The sequence below is a fragment of the Zootoca vivipara genome, chromosome 3 (assembly GCF_963506605.1).
Source record: "Zootoca vivipara chromosome 3, rZooViv1.1, whole genome shotgun sequence".
NCBI lineage: Eukaryota > Metazoa > Chordata > Lepidosauria > Squamata > Lacertidae > Zootoca > Zootoca vivipara.
In genome coordinates, this window is record NC_083278.1 from 63,442,783 (window position 1) to 63,465,665 (window position 22,883).

The 22,883-nt window shown below is 41.6% G+C and overlaps 1 protein-coding gene across 7 annotated transcripts in view; it reads left to right on the plus strand.

Annotated features, from left to right (window-relative positions):
- TAB2 (TGF-beta activated kinase 1 (MAP3K7) binding protein 2) overlaps positions 1 to 14,561 on the plus strand; it is a 52,748-nt gene extending 38,187 nt beyond the window's left edge. For 4 of the 7 annotated variants that reach the window (XM_060272739.1, XM_035108784.2, XM_035108786.2 and 1 more), the window contains 4 exons: positions 7,277 to 7,437; positions 8,337 to 8,430; positions 9,681 to 9,761; positions 10,205 to 14,561. In XM_060272739.1, coding sequence (XP_060128722.1) covers positions 7,277 to 7,437; positions 8,337 to 8,430; positions 9,681 to 9,761; positions 10,205 to 10,353 — 485 coding nt within the window. In that variant the 3' untranslated portion in view covers positions 10,354 to 14,561. The remainder of the gene's footprint in view (positions 1 to 7,276; positions 7,438 to 8,336; positions 8,431 to 9,680; positions 9,762 to 10,204) is intronic. The other 3 variants (XM_035108787.2, XM_035108789.2, XM_035108788.2) reach the window with 3 other exon arrangements.
- The last annotated feature ends 8,322 nt before the right edge of the window (positions 14,562 to 22,883 follow it).

The window sequence follows — 22,883 nt, forward strand, 5'->3', positions numbered from 1 at the left end:
CTCACAATTGGGGTTGTCAGCACCGTGTAAAGATTTCACTTGATAATGTTGTTATCGGAGAACCATGATAATGAAAATGTTAGAGATGGGAATTGCCTAACAAAGCTGATAGCAGACAGCAGCTCATGTATGGAAGATGTGTAGAACTGTGTTGTTTGAACCTTACGCAAATGTATTGAATGCCTTCACATAGTCTCTTCAGTGCAACCATCAGGACTCAAAATGATTTAATAGGGATTTAATCTGTTGCGCAGATTGTAACTTCTGCACTGTGTGGCATGTGCTGAATACAGGCAGGTGTGACAGCTGGCAAATATCCTCACATTTCTTGAGGCTTAGAAGACATCTTCAGATTTACCGATGACAGTTGATATACTCTGTCAGCTTCAGATTACTTGTTAATAAGAAACAGATGCTCAAAGTACTAGAAAAGTACAATGTGAGGGATATGAGTTTCCATCAAAACAACAACAAAGGGTTATATTTGAAACTGGATTTTCTGTAAAATTCTTTTCAAGTCTGTTGCTGGATAAAGAACAGCGAATAGATTGTTTTCTTTTGAGTACATTAAGGAAGCTAGGATAGATGAGCAGCACATGGTTATTTTCTCCCATTGATAGCAATGCCTTAAAATGTGAACCCTCCATTTTGTTCAGCACCATATTGATTGGAGGTTGTCTTGCAAATTAGGTGAACCACAAATACGTTGCTGCATCAGCAATGCGATACCTTTTTTTCCTTGAACTGCTTTATTCACTTATTAGCTTATTAAAGTAAATGTGATTAAATCAGCAGATGAGTTCTGGTCTGATCAAAGTTCCACAAGTTTTGGCAGGCCAACTTGTAGCTGCCAAACTCATCATCTTTTATGTGTCAAATGGGTGGAGTATTCTCTGATATTGTGCAGTGCTTCAGAAACCCAGGGCAATATTTCTGGATTCAACTTACTGGGCTCACCACAGTACATATACTGGGCTCACACACATACTTATACCTGTACCTATACCCATGCTGCTGGTAACCTGATGAGTGCATTTATGGACCTCATACTTTGACGTGGATGTTAATCAAAATATGTTTCAGAAGAGAGTGTAGCTAAATTGCCATTTCCTTTCTGAATGCTGTTTTAAAAATATTTTTTAATTAAGGGTTTACGCATATTTACAAATACGGTAATAACACTAAGTATGATTATCACAATATAGCTAATAATAGAAATGAAAAAGTAACAGTACGTTTCCGATGACAGTTCAAAGTGTTGGTGCTGACCTTTAAAGCCCTAAACTACCTTGGTCCAGTATACCTGAAGGAGCATCTCCACCCCATCGTTCTGCCCGGATACTGAGGTCCAATACCGAGGGCCTTCTGGCACTTCTCATTGCGAGAAGCCAAGTTGCAGGGGACCAGGCAGAGGGCCTTCTCGGTGGTGGCGCCCGAACTGTGGAACGCCCTCCCATCAGATGTCAAAGAGGAAAACAGCTACCAGATTTTTAGAAGACATCTGAAGGCAGCCCTGTTTAGGGAGGCTTTTAATATTTAATAGATTATTTTATTTCATTTTTCTGTTGGAAGCCACCCAGTGTGGCTGGGGAAACCCAGCCAGATGGGCGGGGTATAAATAATAAATTATTATTATTATTATTATTATTATTATTATTATTATTATTATTAATTAAAAGGTGGCATACAAATGAGTGATCGCACAAAACTTAGGGCTGAAGAATGACCAAAGTGTGTTCGAATAAACGGAAATGTTGATCAATTAGCATATATATTTTAAAGATTATATTTCCCTTTGACACCAAGGGAAGGGTAAGATACAAAATAATAGCCATAACAAAAAAGAATCATTGAATTAACCAAAGCCATTCAAAAGCAGGAAGTGGGCATCTCCATGTTCTTTCTGAATGCTATTGCTAATAGTTCATTTTCAGAGTTGTCTTTCCTGCTTACCTTAAGTAGGAGGCAAATGTCAGGGTGCAAAATGCTACTTAGATTCACACTGCTGTGTGGAATTTTTTGACACACACACACACACACACACACACAAACACACCAGCACTATATGTGCTTTTGAAAATTTCCCTCTCTCTTTAGGAAAGATTATTGTGCACATGACTGCTGCTTCTGGCAAGGAATCTAGCCCCTTGAGAATAACTGCTTTTATTAGAAGGGCAGGGGAAACACAAGTTGCTACCCCTTGTAGTTGTGGAAGAAGCTTTGGGAAGTCATTGTCATTTTGTGATGAAATCCTAAAAATAGATATGGAACTTGGTCCCATATTTCAGAATTTCAGTGGTCAGTAGGTGAGTACATGTCTGGGTAGGTTTATCCAATTAAAAAGGTTCTTAGCAGTTGCTGAAAACAATACAACAAATAGGCAGAGAGTTCCATAGAGAAAATACTTCCGCACTGCAGGATAGATTTCTTGAAAGTACAGAATAAATGTTATGTAGCACCTTGTAAAGGGCCAGATCTACAAGTTGAAAACATCATATGGATATAATTATTAATATAATTAGTCTCATTACATAATTTTCACTTGGGTATAGTAAATAATTCTAAACAGTGATTTTCAAGCTTTCTGTTTTCAATGAGAAGTTTCCACTTGACTTGACTGCCAGAAATATCCAGCATCACACAAAGGATTCCACAGCATGATCATGGAATGCACTGATTGGTCAGATCTGCTGAATTTCACTGTTGCCTCATATGAACTGTGTGTGACATACTAAAACTCTGCACATTGCAGAGCAAGATTGGTGGTGCTAGGCAAGTTTTCTTTTCAAGGCAACTTGGCTGTCATTGCTGATTTTTTCTTATTTAGGTATCCTTAATAATTTCTGAAGAAATCTCAGTTGAACTACTCTGCTCCAAAGGACATGATGCACTTCTAGGATGTAACTTCTGCAGTTTTTTTGTGGGAGATGAGAAATGGATAGGGTGTTTGTGGAGTGGTCACTATTGTGACAGTTGAGCTATGAAAATGTGCACTTGCTCAATAATGTTCACAGTGCCAAAGTATATGAAGCCATCTGTTATAGTGAGCCAGTTGTTCTAGATCAGGCTTCCTCAAACTCAGCCCTCCAGATGTTTGAGACTATAATTCCCATCATCCCTGACCACTGGTCCTGCTAGCTAGGGATCATAGGAATTGTTGGCCAAAAACATCTGGAGGGCCAAGTTTGAGGAAGCCTGTTCTAGAGAGTACAGGTGCCTCCCACCCCACTTGTGCAGGGGTTACGCTCCAGGCATCTACGCACATAAGTGAAATCATGTAATGTTGGGAGCATGCCACTATAATAGAACATCTGGGGAGGGAGGGAGACTCACGTGCACCAGGGCCGCTTTCTGCCACACCTTCCCTCTCGAGCAGTGGCCCCAAACAACGTCCGGGCAGCAGTAGTTCACTTTCTTTGATTTCCTCCCTCCCTCCCCTTCACATTTTCACCCATCTGCTCTTGTTGCCCCCAACCTACCTGATTGACTCAACTATTTGCACTCTCCCTCTGTCCCCCTTTTCTCTTTTGTGCTCTGGCCCCACTTTACTTGGAGATGGATTTGCATCTCTCCCACTGGCCCTGGGCGGCACAGCTAGTAAGGCACTGGGTCCCCTTGAGAGGTGCTTTAGGACCCAGCAGCACAGCAGGCAGGCAGGCACTGATCCCATATGCTCTGGTCCCTTCTGCCTGCCTATCTCTTGTCTGAGGCTGAGCAACCCAGCAGTGGTGGTAGCCTGGGCAGGGATGCATGGCTTGCGCAGCACATGGGTGAGTGTACACAGGGGATGGTGATGCTGCCTGTCTGCAGCTGGGATCAGGCTGGCATGTGGTGGGAGAGAAACGCACCCCAGTGCTGTGAGTGGGGATCCGATCTGCAGGTAAAAGTGCCCAATTGATTGATTTCCTGGTGCTGCATGTATATGTGCTTCTGCATAAGTTTGGGCTTGGGGCGTGTGTGTGTGTGTGTGTGCCTGTGTTGAAATAAAATGTCTGCTTGACACTCCATTTGTGGATAGTTTGGAAAGCCATTTTGGTGATTTTTCAGAGGCAATTTTCCTTCTTCAAAGCTGATAACGAGGTGGTGGCCACCCATGCACAGTGATGGCCTTTCATTCTTTTAAAATACTTCTATTAGGATGGTGTTTCTCTCAGTGGCCACCATTTCTCTAGAATGCCCCAAGCATTGTTCAGGTTTTCCATAATGCCCCCAGCACAGAACAGTACTGCATCCAAGGTGTCCTAGTGAAGGAAACAGGCACCTGTTGAAAGGAGGTCTGTCAAATTTTAATTAAAAAGAGAGAGTAAGAGGGCCTTGTCCTGCCTTGAAGCCAGCAATAAGCTTTCCATGAATCTTTTTTTTAAAAAAAGAATACATCTTCCCCTTACCAAAAAAAAAAAAAACAATGCTCCCAGTTTTTTTTTAAATCTGATCTTCTCTCTCCCATCCCAATTTAATTCCAGATATTGATTCTGGCATTGATGTCAACCCAATTCCCAGTGGTTGAGACCTAACCCCAAATTCTATAGCATCCTATCAAAAATCATGAGAAAGCTTTGAAATCTATCAAACTAGACATATTTGAGTCTTAAGAACTTTCCCATCTTATTTTCAAGCTCTGTATGCTTCTATGTATCTGTAAGAGCAAGAATGTTTATTTATTCAACTAAAAGTTGAGCAGGACAGACATTTTAACGAGCTTTTTATCTGTGTTGAAGTGCCTGTGGCAGTATTTCTGGTACAGAAAGGCTTGAGCAATGTGTTTCCTGTTTAACTGAGGTATTTAGATTAGCTTTAAAATAAGTTGTGGACCTAGGAGCAATAAAATATCTTCCTTAAGTATGTTGTTATTTATGCCACTTAAAGAGAATGTATGTCTCAAATAGACTTGACTGCTAATGTGGTCTTAAATTATGCAGAAAGCTGTATAAAACATTTTCAAAGCTTTATTTAGTGATCTGGTATGTGTGTTTAGTACAGGTTTGACTTTCATTATATCTCTTGGAACTTCTTCCCCTACTACACTACTTGTTGATTTGTATGGCCATGATTCTGAACCATGGCATACAAAGCAATCAGAATGTGCTGTGTCTACCATAAATGTCTTTATAAGATTCTGGCCAGATTCCACCTAGTTGCAATTTGAGCTTCAGTTTTTCATCATTGAGCCATAATTGCTGAAGAATCAAGTTTTATATATATAATTATGATGTTGTCTATTCTAAACTTGGTTTGTGTATACAATTATTTTTACAGTATATTCTGAAATGACATTTGAAGTCAAGAGCAACAACCATTCAGTAGAATAAAAAAATTATCAGGTTTCATCTTAACCTTCTTTTTAATGAAACCCCAACTATCCCATGGAGCTAATGAGTTGACATACCAATTCATTTTGGATTATTTCAAACTTTAATAAAATTGAATTTTAAATTGTCTAGATCTGTGATTGAAAGCTTTTGATAGGTGTAATTCTGAAGCCTTAACTAGGATATGATTCTCAAAGCTGTATGTTGTTCACCCCAGGCTTGGACTGCTGCTTTAAACCAGAAGCAGTTTAAAACTGAATGCCAGTATTTCTTTGAAACTAATTTAACATGGTTTTGAATAAATTGTTTTCCTTTAAATCTCTCTGTTCCACCAAATGAATGAATTTGCTGAACATCTTACCATATATAATGTAAGAACAGCACAAGAAAATAGTGTCTACATGTAATAAGTTTAAGAACAACCTGTCACCTGCAATGCCACCTTTGTCTGTAACTAAATCTGTGATGGCTTACGGGAAGGAGTGTAAGATTATTGAAAATTGGTTTTATTTCTGTATGCCATTTTGACTGAGAGAGCTTTGCACAAGTTTTGCACAAAAACAGTTCTGCGCTGTCGCTGTGGATAGGATTGGGATTGGGCAGGTGGAGAGAGAGAGAGAGAGAGAGAGAGAGAGAGAGAGAGAGAGAGAGAGAGAGAGAGAGAGAGAGATTGTAGGCTTAGAAACATAGTGGGAACACCATTAGATGGTATAGTTAAGGGACATTGGGCCCACGAAGAGTCAATAAGGAAACTGAATAAGGAATAAGGAATAAGGAAACTGAATAAGCAAGGGTGGAAGATGCAGAAAACTGAAAGGAATGTCAGGTGATTAAGAAAATAAGAGGGATGTAGGGAAAGAGGCTGATTACACAGGCTGATTACAGTGTTTGAAACTCCCACTGCGCCTAATATTTCCAATTAAAACTCAGAGTGGAAGGAAAGGAGCAGCTTTTTTTGCTTCCCCACTTCCAGCTACTCTCTGAAGACTGGAGAAGAGACCCTCTTAAGAATATTAGTGGGGTGAGCAGGGGAAGGACCAGGGGTCAGCAAATGTTTTCAGCAGGGGGCCGGTCCACTGTCCCTCAGACCTTGTGGGGGGCTGGACTATATTTTGGAGAGAAAAAAATATGAACGAATTCCTATGCCCCACAGAGATGCATTTTAAATAAAAGGACACATTCTACTCATGTAATAACACCAGGCAGGTCCCACAAATAATCCAGAGATGCATTTTAAATAAAAGGACACATTCTACTCATGTAAAAACATGCTGATTCCCGGACCGTCCGAGGGCCGGATTTAGAAGGCGATTGGGCCGTATCCGGCCCCCGGGCCTTAGTTTGGTGACCCTGGACTAGACCATGTGTAAAATGAACATAATATTTTAGCTGCAGTTCATTAATTTTCAGCTTTGTATTCTTGTTAGAAAAAAGCGCGGTTAGACATTCCGTTGTGCACCCATAACCTAGGTTTGAGGTGCCATTTAGCTTCTAGCTTTCATCTTTCCGTTTCTAACACTGGCTGATTATCAGAAGATAAGGCAAGGGTAGCCTGTGTGGTTCCTTAAAGATGTTGTGGGCTGCAGTTCCCATCAGCCTCAGCCAGTGTGACCAATGGTCAGGGATGATGGGGAGTCCTTGACCTAGGGAGTGGGAAGGTATGGTAACTCTGAGCCAGGAAGTGAACTAAGGAGGCCAAATGGGAGGCGTCTGAACTTCACATGTCAATTTTCAGACCTTTAGCTGCACATCTGTAATTATCATACAGGTATGACTGTTATAGGCAATCATCTGAATTATCCATGTTTCAAAGCAACTGTATAGTACACACAATCTTTATATAATTCAGTTTTGGTAAAGTGGGAATTCTCATGAAATTGTTTGACCTAGGGGTGCCCTGCATTATATCAAATGGTGCTGTGAAGAGAACAATACACTGATTAAAGAGATACCTTTATGTCCTTCAGCTTTGCTAGTACATCAGAAGGCTAGAATGGAACGGCTTCAGCGAGAACTTGAGATTCAGAAGAAAAAGCTAGATAAACTAAAAACAGAAGTCAATGAAATGGAGAATAATCTAACACGAAGGCGCCTGAAAAGATCAAATTCTGCTTCCCAAATTCCTTCAGTAAGTCATAATTTCTGGAGGTTTTAAACATGTATGATAAGTCTGAAATAGAATTTCAGTTTAATAATGGTAATGATACGCAAAATATACTTTGCTTACCTTTCATCTGATTCATACATCCTAAACTATGACATAAAGCAAAACTATGGTTGACATAAAGCTGACATAAAGCAAACTATGGTTCACTGGAAACGTGCAGGCTCGTGGAGGTGAGCTTACAGCCACTATGCTCCTCCCTGTACTGAGCTAAGATAAAGTTCGTTTTTGTGTTTCCAAACCTGAGCTCGTGGTTACATTATCTTCTTTCTAAACCACAAGCTGTAACCAGGACTTAACCACGAGCCCAGGTTTGGATAAAACTTTGGCTTAGCTCAGTGTGGCACAGAAGTATAAACAAAAAATCAGGGAGGAACAATGTGAACCCATTTAGCTTACCATGATGCATGAACCAGGAGACCGAGAAGACAATTTTAAAAACGCAGTCACATTTTCAGTCATCTGTTCCGAATGGTCTTCAAGAGAAGTACTGACTGGCAAGCCAGTTCTTTGCTTGACTGTACTTTTGTGATACACTTAGAATTATTTTGTGGTGAAAGAAAAAATACTTCCAAAAGTATTTCCAAAATGATTTTTTAGGACTGTCAACAAGGAAAAGTTATCACTGATTTCTGTGTATCAGCTGGTGCTTTTGTAATTTCAGTAATAATCTGAATTCAAAATTCAGTGACTAGACACCTCATGGGAATAAATACCCTCCTCTCAAGATCTGATGGGATTGTTCTTTAACAGTTTTGGGTTGAAGATGGCATGATTATGCTTAAATCACAGTCATCACTAAGTTTTGTTGTCCCATGATAAAGTTAGTAATCTAATGGACAGCATTGTTCTGTGTTTTTCAGCTTGAAGAAATGCAACAGTTAAGAAGTTGTAACAGACAACTTCAGATAGACATAGATTGCCTAACCAAAGAGATTGATCTTTTTCAAGCAAGAGGTACTGTATTATCAGTATAAATAATAATTTTGCCCATTTAGCTAAACATTGAAGGTTTGAGGTTTATAGAACATGTAAATAATTGATTAATGCATTGTGTAATTCAGTTGTTGCTAACATTTTATTGAGCATTTTCATAACAAATAAAATGCCCAACCTTGTCACTGTTTATCTGGGATTCTTTGTTTGTAAAAGATCAAGTCCACATATTTTCAGATAATGATGAAAATAAAACAAGGATTTAGATAAGCTTACATACAAAATATAATTTCTAAAGTTACTCTCTCACCCTACAAATAAAAGACTTGTAAGTTTAGCATAGAATAGAAAGCAGGAAGACAATGCAAAACCAGCTCTTTCCCCCATTCCTGATTCAGAATGGCTGGGGTGGCGGCGGCTGTTATTCCATTTCCTCTTCTTCAAAGCCTAAAAGCTATGTTTAGTTCTTCAGAAGAATAGGGTAGGGCTAGGTTTGAAAAAAAAGACATGTTAACAGACTTGTTCTTATCATTTTAGCAACCGGAGCACGAATAGACAAATATTAGCTTGGTGTTTTTCATATTTGTAGTTTAAAATAATACCAAAAATACAGTTTAGGCATTAGAAACAGTTCTGAATATCCAGCTGAGCTCTCACCAGGTAAACGTTATTTGGAAAAAAAGTGTCTTAAAATCAGTACGGTAGACTAAATTAAACCTGTTTTAATCTAGTTATACAATTCTATGGTGCTATGATAAAATTCACAATATTCTACATTAACACAAACATACTTTAGTTTAGTTTGTCTTATCCTATTGAAATTCAGTGTTAGTTATGTCTGAGTAGGCCCACTAAAACCAATGAACTTAAGTCCATTGATTTCAGTGGATGTACTTTGGGTCATATCCAAGACATGTTCAATGTCTTGATTTAGAAAAGCAAAACCTAATATTATTGACGCTTCACCTGAGGTTTAATGTGAAACCTGAAGGTTGCTGCAGCCTGGCTTGCTTATCTTTCTATTGGACTGTTTTGACTGTCTTCAGCTTTCCCTGCCCCCACTCCATATTTTCAATTAGAAAATGCCACCTTTGAATGCTTTTTAGTGAGCCATATATGGAGGCACAAAACTGGTAGATTGCATTAGGTGACCTCAGAATTTTTCCTTCAATATCAGTGAACATCTTGTCTTACACATTCTGTAATGCTTCTACTTTAGCTGCCTTTTTGCACTAACTCTTTCATTGTGTTGTGTTTTTTCTGTTTTCCAGGACCACATTTTAATCCCAGTGCCATTCATAATTTTTATGATAATATTGGATTTCTAGGTCCTGTGGCACCAAAGCCTAAAGGTACTGCTGCTAAATTTTCTATCTAAATTCACATCCCTGAAATCGAAACATTGAGCCCATTTATTGCAATATATACTGTCAGTTCTTCATCATAAAGTTATTTGAGGTCTGCAGCATACATGTAATCACCATATCCATTTACAGTTCTCTGTTGCATGCACACATGCAGACAGGTGGATTAGTTCTGCTCTGTCCATGTGCTGAAATCGCTTAATTTTTGTTCATTTTTAGAGACAGAGAGGATTGTCTAGCCTTAAGCATATGGAAGAGGAGGCCTTTTTTGCATCTGAGTAGTGGACTGAACTTTTAATAACACAGCAGTGGAAATAATCAACTTATTCTACTGTGTAATACACAATACTGCAGGGGGTGGGTGGGGAAAGCTTCACAGAATTTAATCTCTCCTGTTGTTTGTATTTAAAAATTGTTCCCTTTCTCCTCAGCAGATCAGAGGTCCATTGTCAAAACACCAAAGACTGTACCTGATACGGAGGAATACGAGGGAAATCATTGGAGCTGTACTGCTTGTACTTTTTTAAATCACCCAGCCTTAAACCGTTGTGAACAGTGTGAAATGCCCAGGCATTTCTGAGCCAGGGAGGCTCACTTATCTTCTGTAAATCCAACCTTTTGACTATTGTGTCATTTCCTTGGGATAAATAATCATTTATGCATAGGATTTTGTAAAATTGAACGTGTGACAAGGTTTATTACTAATGTTAAATGTCATGCTACAGAGATAATACCTCAGTGTTGTGCTGCAGGCAGCTGAAATTCATCAGCTGGAAGGAAATCTCCTGAAAGACTTGGTTGCCAGCTGCCTGAATCATGTACAGTATTACCAGAACCCCAGTAAGAGTAACTCTCATCATGTTCAGTGCTTGGGTGTTCCCCAACCGCCTTCTCCACAGATGTCACTACTGAATTTTTGACAGGGGAAGGGATTAGATTGATGGCTTTTGGGTTGTTTGTAAAGCTTTCAGTGAAACACTACATTCACCGAGGAAATGGAAAGGAACAAGCTGAAAGTGTGTTAAACTGTTTGCTGCCGCATAGGGGTCGTGAATTGTAGAACTTCACAAATCAGTGGTACTCTTCGCCTTGTCTTCCCAGCAAAAACACAGCTCTGCTCTGTGAAGACACAAATCAGTACAATCATGTCTGAAGATGAAAAAGAAACTGCATGCTTTGTCTGTACAATACTCACAGTGAATACCCCCAAAGCTTTTCCTACTGTACATAGCTCTAGAGCTGCTTTAAGTGCCCTTCTTTTCTTCACCTTTTATTATTTCTTGTACTTCTTAATGTATAGTGTAATAGTTTTTGTTAACTTTCTTTTTCCCTTTAAGTGATTATGCACGATCATGACCCTTTTTTAAAAAAGCTTTTGATCTGAGAGAAGTAGTGCCTTAAAATAAGAGCAATAATAATGCACAAATAGCTCTCCACTGCCTGTTCTGTACGTTGCTCTTGTAAATGCTGATGATCTGTAAAGATCTGCAGATGCAGCATGGTGAAAATGCAGGAAAAGTTGGAGTATATGCATATAGTTCACTCTGTACACTGATTTTTACGGTGGGTGACACAATGTAATATTTTTGTCTGGCACAAGGAAACAGAAATTTAAAGTATGTTCAACCCACCAATGGATCAGCATCTTAATATGCTTGCTTCATCTGCTGGATATCTTGCAAATTCTTTAAGGGATGATTACTGGGGAAGTACATACAGTACACAAAACAGTAGCAGTAGCATATAACATCAATGCTATCAATATCTTGGCAGCCAGTTTCTAAACCCGATTTGGTAGAGAATAGCAATAGTGTGAAATACAGGCTAGAAAAGAGAAATCAAGCAGACTTGAACACTGAAGCAATAACTAAGCATCTCTCTTATTTTCATAGTCCTTGCTATTTGATCTAAAGGAAAGCATTCAGGTGATAAGGAGCACATAACTGAAACCACAAACGGTTTTGTAATGCTCTCTTGCATACTACAAAAATGATGTAGCATCTCTTAGGATAAGACAGGAGAGAGTGCTTAAATGTAGCAAGAGACAAAGTAGACTGTCACCCACTGTAAATAATTTCCGGTGGACATTTTTAACAGGAATTTTACAAGTGATCTATGAATACAAAGGCCTTTGTTTTAAAGGCTTTGAATTTTTTACAATATGGGAATAAAATGACTGTCCCAAGTAATTAGTCAGTAGAACCAAAGTACTTGCATTGAATGCATTTTGTTTATTAAAAAAGAAGCCTTGTTTTTCAGCTTCATCTGCAGTTCTATGTGAAGATTGACAAATCAATTTTTACCTGTTTTATTAATAAAACCTAATTTGGATATCTTGAGTTGATGGTTTTGTGATTTAGCTGGGTAAACTGTCTTTGTAACAGATAAGTTATTTATAAAAATTAAAAAAAAATATTGTAACCTATGGTTTTGTGTCTTTTTAACCTACTAGTCCAGCTATAAATTCAGCCAAATAATAATTGAAGAGTGTAGACATCTTATGAAGATAGGAACCTCTGAGATACAAATAACATTTCTGCTTCTGAGAAGAGGAATGCATAGATGATGATGAGACAGCTGTTGCTTTTCTTCAAAGAATTTATAGACTATTTTTGACCAATGCAAGACTTTCAGTTTTGCTACTTCAATCCCCTAAGCCAGGCATGTCAAACCTGCGGCCCTCCAGATGTTTTAGACTACAATTCCCATCTTCCCCAACCACTGGTCCTGCTAGCTAGGGATCATGGGAGTTGTAGGCCAAAACATCTGGAGGGCCGCAAGTTTGACAAGCCTGCCCTAAGCTCTCGTCTGGATATTAGGTAATATTGCCCTTTAATGCTAGAATCTGGAATGACATTTTAAACTTGCAGTTTCAAATCAGTTCTACTAGAGCAGGGTTTCCCAACCTTGTGCCTCCAGCTGTTTTCGGACTACAATTCCCATCATTCCTGACCACGGGTCTTGCTAGCTAGGGATGATGGGAATTGTAGTCTCAAAACATCTGGAGGCACAAGGTTGGGAAACACTGTACAAGGCACAAGGACCCATAGTGAGGTTTGTACAAACCACTTGCAGGAGTTTTAGCACTTTTTAAATGAAGCACAAATTCCCATGTTTCTTTTTTTAAAAAATAGAAGTGGTACACTAAACAACTGAATTTGGTGCAAAATGAACTGCTGCTTTGTGTAACTGAGGGTAGCAAACTGATGCAAATGGACATCCTGAACAAACCCTAAGATAATCCTTTGGCTCACCATTGATCCTTCAATCTGGACTCTGTTTGTCTTTGGAGTTGCCAACTTTTACAGCACAAACATATGCATGGGTATGCAAGAGCCTTTCTGTGCAATTGTGGTCTTTCATGTGGGCAAGGAATTTTCTCAGTGTCAGGCCCAGCCTTGTGGTAATTGCTAGCAGAGTGCTAATTAGCGTGATTTTCAAGTGCTGAGAAGCAGCTCGAGAGAATTGCAAACATGTAGCTTATATAGACAATATAACTCCCTAAACTAAAAGCGTTTGGGAGTATTGTGAATGAAACGGTGTAATGGCACTGCTAGTGCACTGAAAGTTTACATTTTGTGTCAAATGATGTTTCTGTGAATTCTACCTACTGTGAATGGATTTTCCCTTCTGTAGGGAGGGAAATACGATCTTGTGTGGGTTGTCACTGCCCATCTCACCACTGAGAGAAAACAACTCTTTTGAGAGAGAGTGTATACCTGGGGCAGGGACAACCCCTTTATCTCCAGTTCCAGTTTCCTGGCAGCCACTGGTGTCTTGCCGGCTTCTCTAGGCACAGCAAAAGAGAAGAGGCAGGAATGCCATATTGGAAGGGATTTTAATTTTGTTTACTCCTTGATCCTACTTCCACTTCCTTCTGCTACTCCTACAGGGTTTTTGTTTTCTCCAGGCTCTATAGATCTCCTCCTGCATGGTATCTATTGTGTGGGCATTTTGGGCCGACAGCCTGGGAGGCTTTCTGGATGTTCTTGGTGAGGAGAGCCTTGGAAAGAGCTTAAACAGACCAAAGGGACTTCTCTCAGGAGGAGAGTTGTTTTTGGAGATTGATCAGAAGAGTCACTTGGTGTCTGTGTAAGGGCTCCTGCGATCACCCCGACTCCAGTAGCAGCGAGTTCCTCAGCCATGGAGGTATGAGGGACCTGAAAAGCCTGCTCCAGCACTCCCAGAGGTTCTGGTAAGCTGGGAAAAGGGGGAAGGGGACCACTCAAGCCTATGCACCCCTTGCAGGATCTTGAAGGGCTGGCCTGTCTGGGACAGGCTCTGGGCTTACCTTAAGCCCCACAGCCTTCCTCCGCCTGCCACAGGCCCGTCAGGGCCCCTTCACCAGGGGCAGCAGTGGGGGAAGGGCTCAGGAAAGCCGCAATAGGGTGGGTAGCCTACACACAGGCCCAGTAGGCTCAAGGGACCTGGTTCAAGGAGGAAGCCATCCAATCCATCAACTGGTTGGAACTCAGAGTGATCAGACGGGTCTTCCATCACTTCAGGAGGCTGATGGGGCAAGCATGTGCCTATCCGCCCTGACAACCGAGGCATATAGATGCAAGGAGGGTGGCAGCAAGGCTCTGGCCCTCATGTAGGAGGCCACCATTCTTCCACCCTAGGTGGGTAAACACCCAGAATCCCTGTCAGCAGAGCCTCCAACACTTGAGCAGTTGGGCTCAGCCGCCGGCAGCTCTATCAGGTGGAATGGAGTTCCACAGGCACTCAAGCAAATGGTAGATTGCTTCGACCCTCCAAGGTCCTATTGGCAAGTCCAGAGCAGTGTTTCTCAACCAGTGTGCCTCCAGATGTTTTGGGACTACGACTCCCATCATCCCTAGCTAGCAAGACCAGTGGTCAGGAATGATGGGAGTTGTAGTCCCAAAACATCTGGAGGCACACTGGTTGAGAAACACTGGTCCAGAGAACCAAAAGGTGGAGCAATGGGCTAGGGTTCCCTGACTCCTACCTGGTCAGTGTGTGTGTGTGTGTGTAACTATAAGCCTTTACTTCCACAGTACCTATTCAGAGATTTGTCAAGTGGGTCAGATTGACCCCAGGGCAGATCATTGTAAGGGGTCCTTTCTGGTTAAGGAGGACATGGTTTGCAGAACTCATAGCTCTATCAGTGGCAGACCCTTGGCCTAAACCTTGCAGGAGCTACCTGTGGTGGCAGGGAGAGGAGACCATTTGACCTTCACCTTCCACCTTCATGAGTCATTACAAGCGAGATACTTACGCCTCAGCAGAGGACTCCTTGGGAGACAAGTGGTTCAACAGATGTTTAACACCAAAAAGGTAGAGCCCACAGCGACTCTCACTCAATTTGAGAACAGGATCATATTTCCTCCCTACAGGAGAAGCATACATTGGTACTTACCATTAAAAGTCCCTTCTCTGTAGGGAGAAATATTATCCGGCCCTCCCAGGTACTGCTGTGTGCATGGGAGAGGTCATCAGATACAGAGCATTGGGGGGGGGGTTCCCAAGGGGGCCAGACATGCCTTCCCCCAATGTTCAGGGGCCTCTTATTTCCCTGCCCCTCTTGCTCTTTAGCACATAACGGGGGGGAGGGGAGGTCCCCCTTCTCCCCTTCACCTGTACTATCTAAAGGGGCCATTAGGGCAAGCTTGGGACAGGGGTCCAGGGAACAGAGGCATGCCCCACTGGGACCGCTAAATTTCCTGCTCCTAGCTATTTGGTTTCCTTCTGTTCATTCCTGACTGTAAAGTTACTTGTTTAAGCACAAATTGAACTTGAGATAAATGGTTTGTCCCAGCCGCAGGTATACTCTTTAAAAAAATAAAGTTACTTCCTGCCAGTGGTGAGATGGGCAGTGACAACCCACACAGGATCGTATTTCTCCCTACAGAGAAGGAACTTATCACAGTAAGCACCAACATACGCTTTTATCCCCTGCAACCTCTCCCACCCCCATACCTCCCAGATCTTTTCCCCAACCCTCTGAGCGGATGAGAAGGGGAAGTCCCATGAGGCAAGCAGAAGTCCACTTCCTGAATTTAGTTTATTAAAGTTTAGTTTAAACTTTATTTAGTTTGCTATTCATACCAGTGTTTGAAATGAACAATTTATTTGTAGAATGGCTTGTCTGTTTATTTTTTAAAATTAGCTTACACATTGAAGTTTGTCGAATTGTTGCACTTGGCAAATAGTTAATTTGGTCTTAGGCTTCTTATAGCCTCCTTTGTTTCTTTACTCTGAAAGGTAAGTCCTGCTAAACCCCTGCTTCCATTTAAGTAGGCACATGACTGTAGCCATTGTCTTCAAAGGGTATATACATTGTTTTATATAGCATTTGAAATGTGTTTTCAAAGATTTTCAGGCTTTGGTAATGCCTGTGCAAAAAGAGGAAGGGACGTGTTTCTTCCAGTTGCCAGGCTGATATTTTTGGCTGTGGAGTGTCAACACTAACTCTGGCCTCCCCTCCCCTCCATGTTGGCACCATCTGTTTCTGACTGAGGTAGGACCGCCAAAGAAAACCTGGCCTTGCATTCCCTTGCTTCCAGATGAGAGGCTGGGAAAGGGGGGGGGCACATTTAAGTTCCTGGCTCTCAGAACCTGGGAACGCCTTGGCTCCATGGTACTTCCCACCATTGTTCGGTCCCAGCTCCTGCCAACCTAGCAGTTCGAAAGCACATCAAAGTGCAAGTAGATAAATAGGTACCGCTCTGGCGGGAAGGTAAACGGCGTTTCTGTGCGCTGCTCTGGTTCGCCAGAAGCAGCTTAGTCATGCTGGCCACATGACCCGGAAGCTGTCTGCAGACAAACACTGGCTCCCTCAGCCTATAAAGTGAGATGAGCGCCGCAACCCCAGAGACATCCGTGACTGGACCTAACAGTCAAGGGTACCTTTACTGCTAAAATATATTTATTCATGTTGAATAAAAGCCTCAACAGCTTTTAGAAATAGTGGGGTTTTTTTATATCAAAGGTATTAAGTTTGATGCCTTCACCCCCACAAAAACAAATTACACACAGGCCAAATATTAGATCCTGCCTTTGGCACTACTAGATACCTCCTGCCTTGCAGCTTCAGGCTTCCATATTGTAAACTAGGGTGACACCACGTGGTTTTATGTGTGTACTCCACTCTAAATTTTATACTAACTAAATCACATATTGCTGTATGCTACTCGCACAAAGTAGGTTTCTAACATACTTCTGGTCCTGTATGCACAAAGTAGGAAGCGAATAAACACATAAATGGTTTAATTTTGAAAGAGGCTCTGTAAGCCGACTCTTCTAGTACTCTTTATCTGCAAACTTGTAATCTTGTCCTACAATTGTGAATTAGATGTGACCTTCATCTCAATACCCTTGTCACATCATTTGATGGCAGAAAGAGGCTGTTGGTTTCTTTTCATCATCAGCGCATTATAAAAACGGTTTGCATCTCATCAGTTATTGGATGTTTATACCTGTAGAAAAGCAAAGTCCTGGGCCTTGAGCAGGTGTACATTTTTATAGCAACCTGGATGGAGGGCTAGGGAGGTTGGGGCAAATAGACAAGAAGCAGGCAAGTCACTGTATTGTAGTCTGCAGTGGATTCTACAGTCATCAAGTCCTCTGATCACATATGTATTAGACCAGCCTTCTCCAACCTGATGCTCTCCAGATGTTTTGTACTACCACCTAACTGGGGATGATGGGGGTTGTAACCAAAACATCTGGAGGGCACCAGGATGGCAGAGGCTGGATTAGACAGGGTCAGATTTGCCAGCTATAAATCATCTGTCCTCTGCTGCTGATTTTCATTCCTTCTTCTTGTACAGCTTTTAAATTTGTAACTTTAACATGGAATTCATCCCATTCCCATTGGTTAGAAAAGGAGTTCTGCATGTCACATAATGTACAATTATAATTGCATAGTGAATTAGGGGTTTTGTGGTTCCAAGTTCTTATCAAGACTATGTTTGCTTTACTGGAATAATATTTTTACTCGTTTCTGTAGCTTCTGAAATTGTATTATCTCATCCTTAGATGACCTCCTGTGGGAAGCACACACTTCTCATCTGATGTTGTTTCTGGTGCCAATAGTTCTGTGTATTTTGGCAATGTTGAACCATATCTTCCAAGTTCTCTTCCCCACTGTAATTTCTCCACCGCTGCTTGTGTGGTAGTAAATTATGGATCACAGTCTTCCATTTGTATTGAGTTTCCATACAGTAGCAGAGCCATCATCACTCTTTCTGAAGCACTGGATGATCTCAGTCCTCAGTTTGAGGGAGGAAATCGCCTTCAATTGTTTTTCCTTTAGTCTAGTTTCTCTACATAAGACAAATGCTCCACCTTTTTTCAATTACTCTGAAAATTTTGAAATGTCAAATGTTGAAGTGCCTTGATTCCTCTCTCACCGCACTTCAAAAAAAAAAGTGCCTTGATTCCTCTCTCACCGCACTTCAAAAAAAAAGTATTAACACCTGGCTAGTTTTATGAGAAGATGGATGGGAAGCCAGATTCAAATGCAACATGCTGCAAGGTACTGCCTACAAGTACTGTTCAAATAAATATTAAACACTTTGAAACTGAAAACTGTTTGGTGTTTTTTTTTTGTAACTGTTATATCATCTATTCAACTGTCTGTTCTCTAGGGGGTTCACAACATGTTAACCTTAACCAGCAAAGCATTAGGAGTGTTACGTTTGAAATCCAGATATTTGTTTTGTGGTAATTTTTGACTGCCTTTTTTGAGTTCTGTTTTCAAACCACTTTATGACACAATGCCAATGTTTTATTTATTTATTTTAAGTCAAGGACAGTCCCATCAATGAAGAGATTTCATTTCCAGAACCATGACTCCCGGGGGGGGGGAGTGAAGAACCATAAGAGATTAATAATTTATGTTTAAATTTATTTTCCTATTAATTCTATTTTAATTATTGTAAATCACCCTGGCATCATTTTGATAAATATGTGGCATATAAGTCTCTAAAATAAATTAAATAAAATTGGCCAGAACCCTTCTTGAACAGTTTAATTGACCATCTTTGGTCAAACAAGTTCCCAGATGTTAGCAAAGAAGTAAAAAGCTAGTGGCAAATATATGCAAAGGGTTGCTTATTTATTATAACATTTTTTAAATGGCCAGTGATCCTGTCCTGTTAAAATCAATCAGAACTATATACTTGGAATTCTGCCCATGAAATGCTACTGGATTATGGTTTATGGATATCAATAGTCTAACGCTGAATCAAATACAAACAATAATGAACTAGAAATGCTACCCTATGCAGAGGGTCATATATTAGACTCCTATGAGAAATGAGTATCAAAAATTCTATAGTTCAGTAGTTCCCAACAATATAGGATGCAGTATTTACATTGACCTATGGGACGATCCTGTATTATACAGGACAGGTGACAACTGCTTCTTGGGAGAAAAGCAATGACAAACCTAGACAGCATCTTAAAAAGCAGAGACATCACCTTGCCGACAAAGGTCCGTATAGTTAAAGCTATGGTTTTCCCAGTAGTGATGTATGGAAGTGAGAGCTGGACCATAAAGAAGGCTGATCGCCGAAGGATTGGTGCTTTTGAATTATGGTGCTGGAGGAGACTCTTGAAAGTCCCATGGACTGCAAGAAGATCCAACCTATCCATTCTTAAGGAAATCAGCCCTGAGTGCTCCCTGGAAGGACAGATCGTGAAGCTGAGACTCCAATACTTTGGCCACCTCATGAGAAGAGAAGAATCCTTGGAAAAGACCCTGATGTTGGGAAAGATTGAGGGCACTAGGAGAAGGGGACGACAGAGGACAAGATGGTTGGACAGTGTTCTCGAAGCTACGAACATGAGTTTGACCAAACTGCGGGAGGCAGTGCAAGACAGGAGTGCCTGGCGTGCTATGGTCCATGGGGTCACGAAGAGTCGGACACGACTAAACGACTAAACAACAACATGGGACGATCCTGTATTATACAGGACAGGTGACAACCCTAGTTGGGAAGAGCGAGACAAATTTAACAGATTGACTGCAATAAGCGAAGAGCAATTAGCTGAGCTGGCAATAAACTGAATAAGGACTGGCGGAAGAGATAGAAGCAATTAGGGGTGTAGGCAAGGTTAATTTTGTAACTGAACGCCAAAATGGGAGCCGCTAAGATAAAACGGTCCACAAGAGAGCGGCAGAAAAGCTTGCAAGGGGCTGGCCCAGAAATGTTGCACACATCCGTGAGTAGACCGAACCCAGGGGAAAAGGGCGGGGAGGCGGGAAAGACAGATTGCTGCCGCTGAAAGGCTTTTAGCAAAGCTGTGGAAATGGGCAGAAAATTGGGGTGGGGCGCTGAGTTTGCATACTTGTTTCTCCTCTTGGCTGAAGCACAAAAGTGGAGGCCTGGCCTTGCCTGCCCTCCCTGTCAGGGCGCCTCCTCTGCTCGCTCCCGGATAAGAGAAAAACTGAACCCCCCCCCCAAAGGCATTGGCTGTCTAAGAGGAGCAGCGAAGAATAACAAGCGTCCTTCTCCAATCGCCACCCTTCTCCTTTGGAAGCCACCCCCCTTTACCTACTATATTAAAGGTAAAGGTAAAGGGACCCCTGACCATTAGGTCCATTATTGGCCGAGGGAGCCGGCGTATAACTTCCAGGTCATGTGGCCAGCATGACAAAGCCGCTTCTGGCAAACCAGAGCAGCACATGGAAATGCCGTTTACCTTCCCGCTGTAGCGGTTCCTATTTATCTACTTGCATTTTGACGTGCTTTCGAACTGCTAGGTTGGCAGGAGCTGGGACCAAGCAACGGGAGCTCACCCCGTCACAGGGATTCGAACCGCCGACCTTCTGATCAGCAAGCCCTAGGCTCAGTGGTTTAACCACAGCACCACCTGGGTCCCTATACCTACTATATTAATGCGAATATTTTGTGGAAGTGGGGCCTATATAGTACATACCCGTCTGAAACACACTAGATGAGAACAAGAGGCATCTGCCACCGACTGCCTAGGAGCCCTGTGGCCCCAGCCTGCGAGGGACACCCCTGCTCCTGCTCCTCCCCAGATGCTTTCCTCCCGTTCAGCTATCCAGCCCCTGCCAAGAGGGGCGAGGTCTTGCTGCTGCTTTCCGGCAGGTAGCAGCAGCCTGAGCTTGTGGGGATAGAGATCCGCCGCTCCTTCTTCCCTTCACAAACGTCTCTATTTAAACCACTTGTGGATCCCAGCCTACAGGTGGGAAAGATGCTCCTCTAGCTGACCTTACTGTAGCCTGCTTTTCATGCAACTGTAAACCAAGGTTAAAACAACCCTTCGTTAATCAACTTGGGTATTATGTGTGAGCCCAGCCTCAGTGCCTTAACTGTGGTTTGTTAAAAGAAATCGTGGTATGTTGTGGGCTTGCTGGCATTAACTTTGGCTTAGCAACCCAACAGTTCTTTAACTGGTTTAAGTGTGGCTTAACCAAGAACAACTTAAAAATGTAACCGCTTCCCATGTTTGACAGTTCCCACTAGCTGTGTTAACAGCAGTGTCATCTTTATCAAGTCTTGTATGCATGAAAGTCTTAACCTGAGCTCAGGTTGCCAGTGGGTGTGGCTTAGCAGGCTCTCAGGCTCCTGGAAGAAGCAAAGAAAGAGCCATGCAGCTTGGCTCCCAACACAGCAAATGCTACTTAAAAGGAAATCTTACAGCCTATATATTTGCTAATTTAAAGATAGCACAATCATTTTTGGACGGAAACAAAGTACCTTATGTTTTAAGTCATTTGGAACCTTCTTCATCTTTATTTTACTGCCAGCAAATGGAGACTTGTTTGCTGTAACCTCTGGAAACTGTGAGTAAAATATTCATTTATTTACAAAGCTAAGAGTCTGTGATTTATTCTAGCCTAAGTATTTTTGTGGGGAACATTAGTTTAAAGGTGGAGGAAGTCACCTTTATTGTGCTTGGAGCAATCTCCATTGGAGATTGGAGCAATCTCCATATGCTATGAGACAGTAAGAATCTGTTTTCCAAACCTCTGTATCCAACAGCAGGTGGGAAATACAAAATAGCTGGGAGGAAAACAAGTCAAGGTTTATTTGATCATATGAGCAGAGATTTGTGGTTTGCTTAATAAATTATGGTTTAGTTTTGGCTTATCATGATGTGTGAACCAGGTCTGTATATATTGCTATACTGATCATTCTGGTTATGTAACCCCCCCCCAAAAAAATTAGAAATTAACCTCTGACTGGATTTTTAGCACAAAAATACACATGTGTTGAGAAGTGTGATAGCATCTCTATCTCTCTCCAAAGTTTAGCAGTATTAGTCATGGGGGGAGGGGCAGGACTGTTTCCTGTGACTGTGTCCCTTGTGCTGGCTTCTGTTAAAACGTTGGGTTAGCTGAATCCAAGCTATTATGTTTTTAGTAAGGACACACTGTGAGGGGAAATAGTTTGTCTTTCCTCCTCTCCTCTGTGGTCCAGTCCCATTCTGGATCTCTTTCCTCCCTACAGTCCCAGCTATTTCAAAAGCTTTTTAAAAGATGGAGATACTTTGACATATATTTATCACCATATATCTGAGTATCTGAGTCAAATGAAATACACAAGGGGTGTGTTGCTGGTTTGTTTATTTAATTAAAAAGATTTCTAGCCCACCCCTCTACCAATTGGTCTTCAAGGCAGCATATACATAAACTGCTAAAACAATGCAAGAAGAATATATAAAAACATTTTTAAATGGAGCAAAAGAGCTGCTACTATATTTTGGACCAGCTGCAGTTTCAAAAATTCATTTCAAAGGCAGTCTACTATATACTACATTATAATAATCTAACCTGGTCGTTATGAACCTGTGGCAAAATGCCACAACTGGAGCACCAGTCAAAGTTGGCAAAAGATGCTTCTGGTCACAGATGCCACTCGAGCATCCACACAGGGCCTTGTTTGCCCAGCTGAGCATGTGTATTCTATGCAAAGCATACTGAACATTTATAAACATTACTTGGACATACCAGAGAGGGCCCCCACTGCAGGCTCATGCAGAGCTTGTCTGAGGCCCAGGACAGAAGTCTTGTTAGAATAAAATTACACACACAAACAAAAAAAGCAACCAGTCCCTGGCAGGGTCCCCCGAGGCCTGAGGCAAGTGTACCCTGCTGCCGCCCCCCCCCCC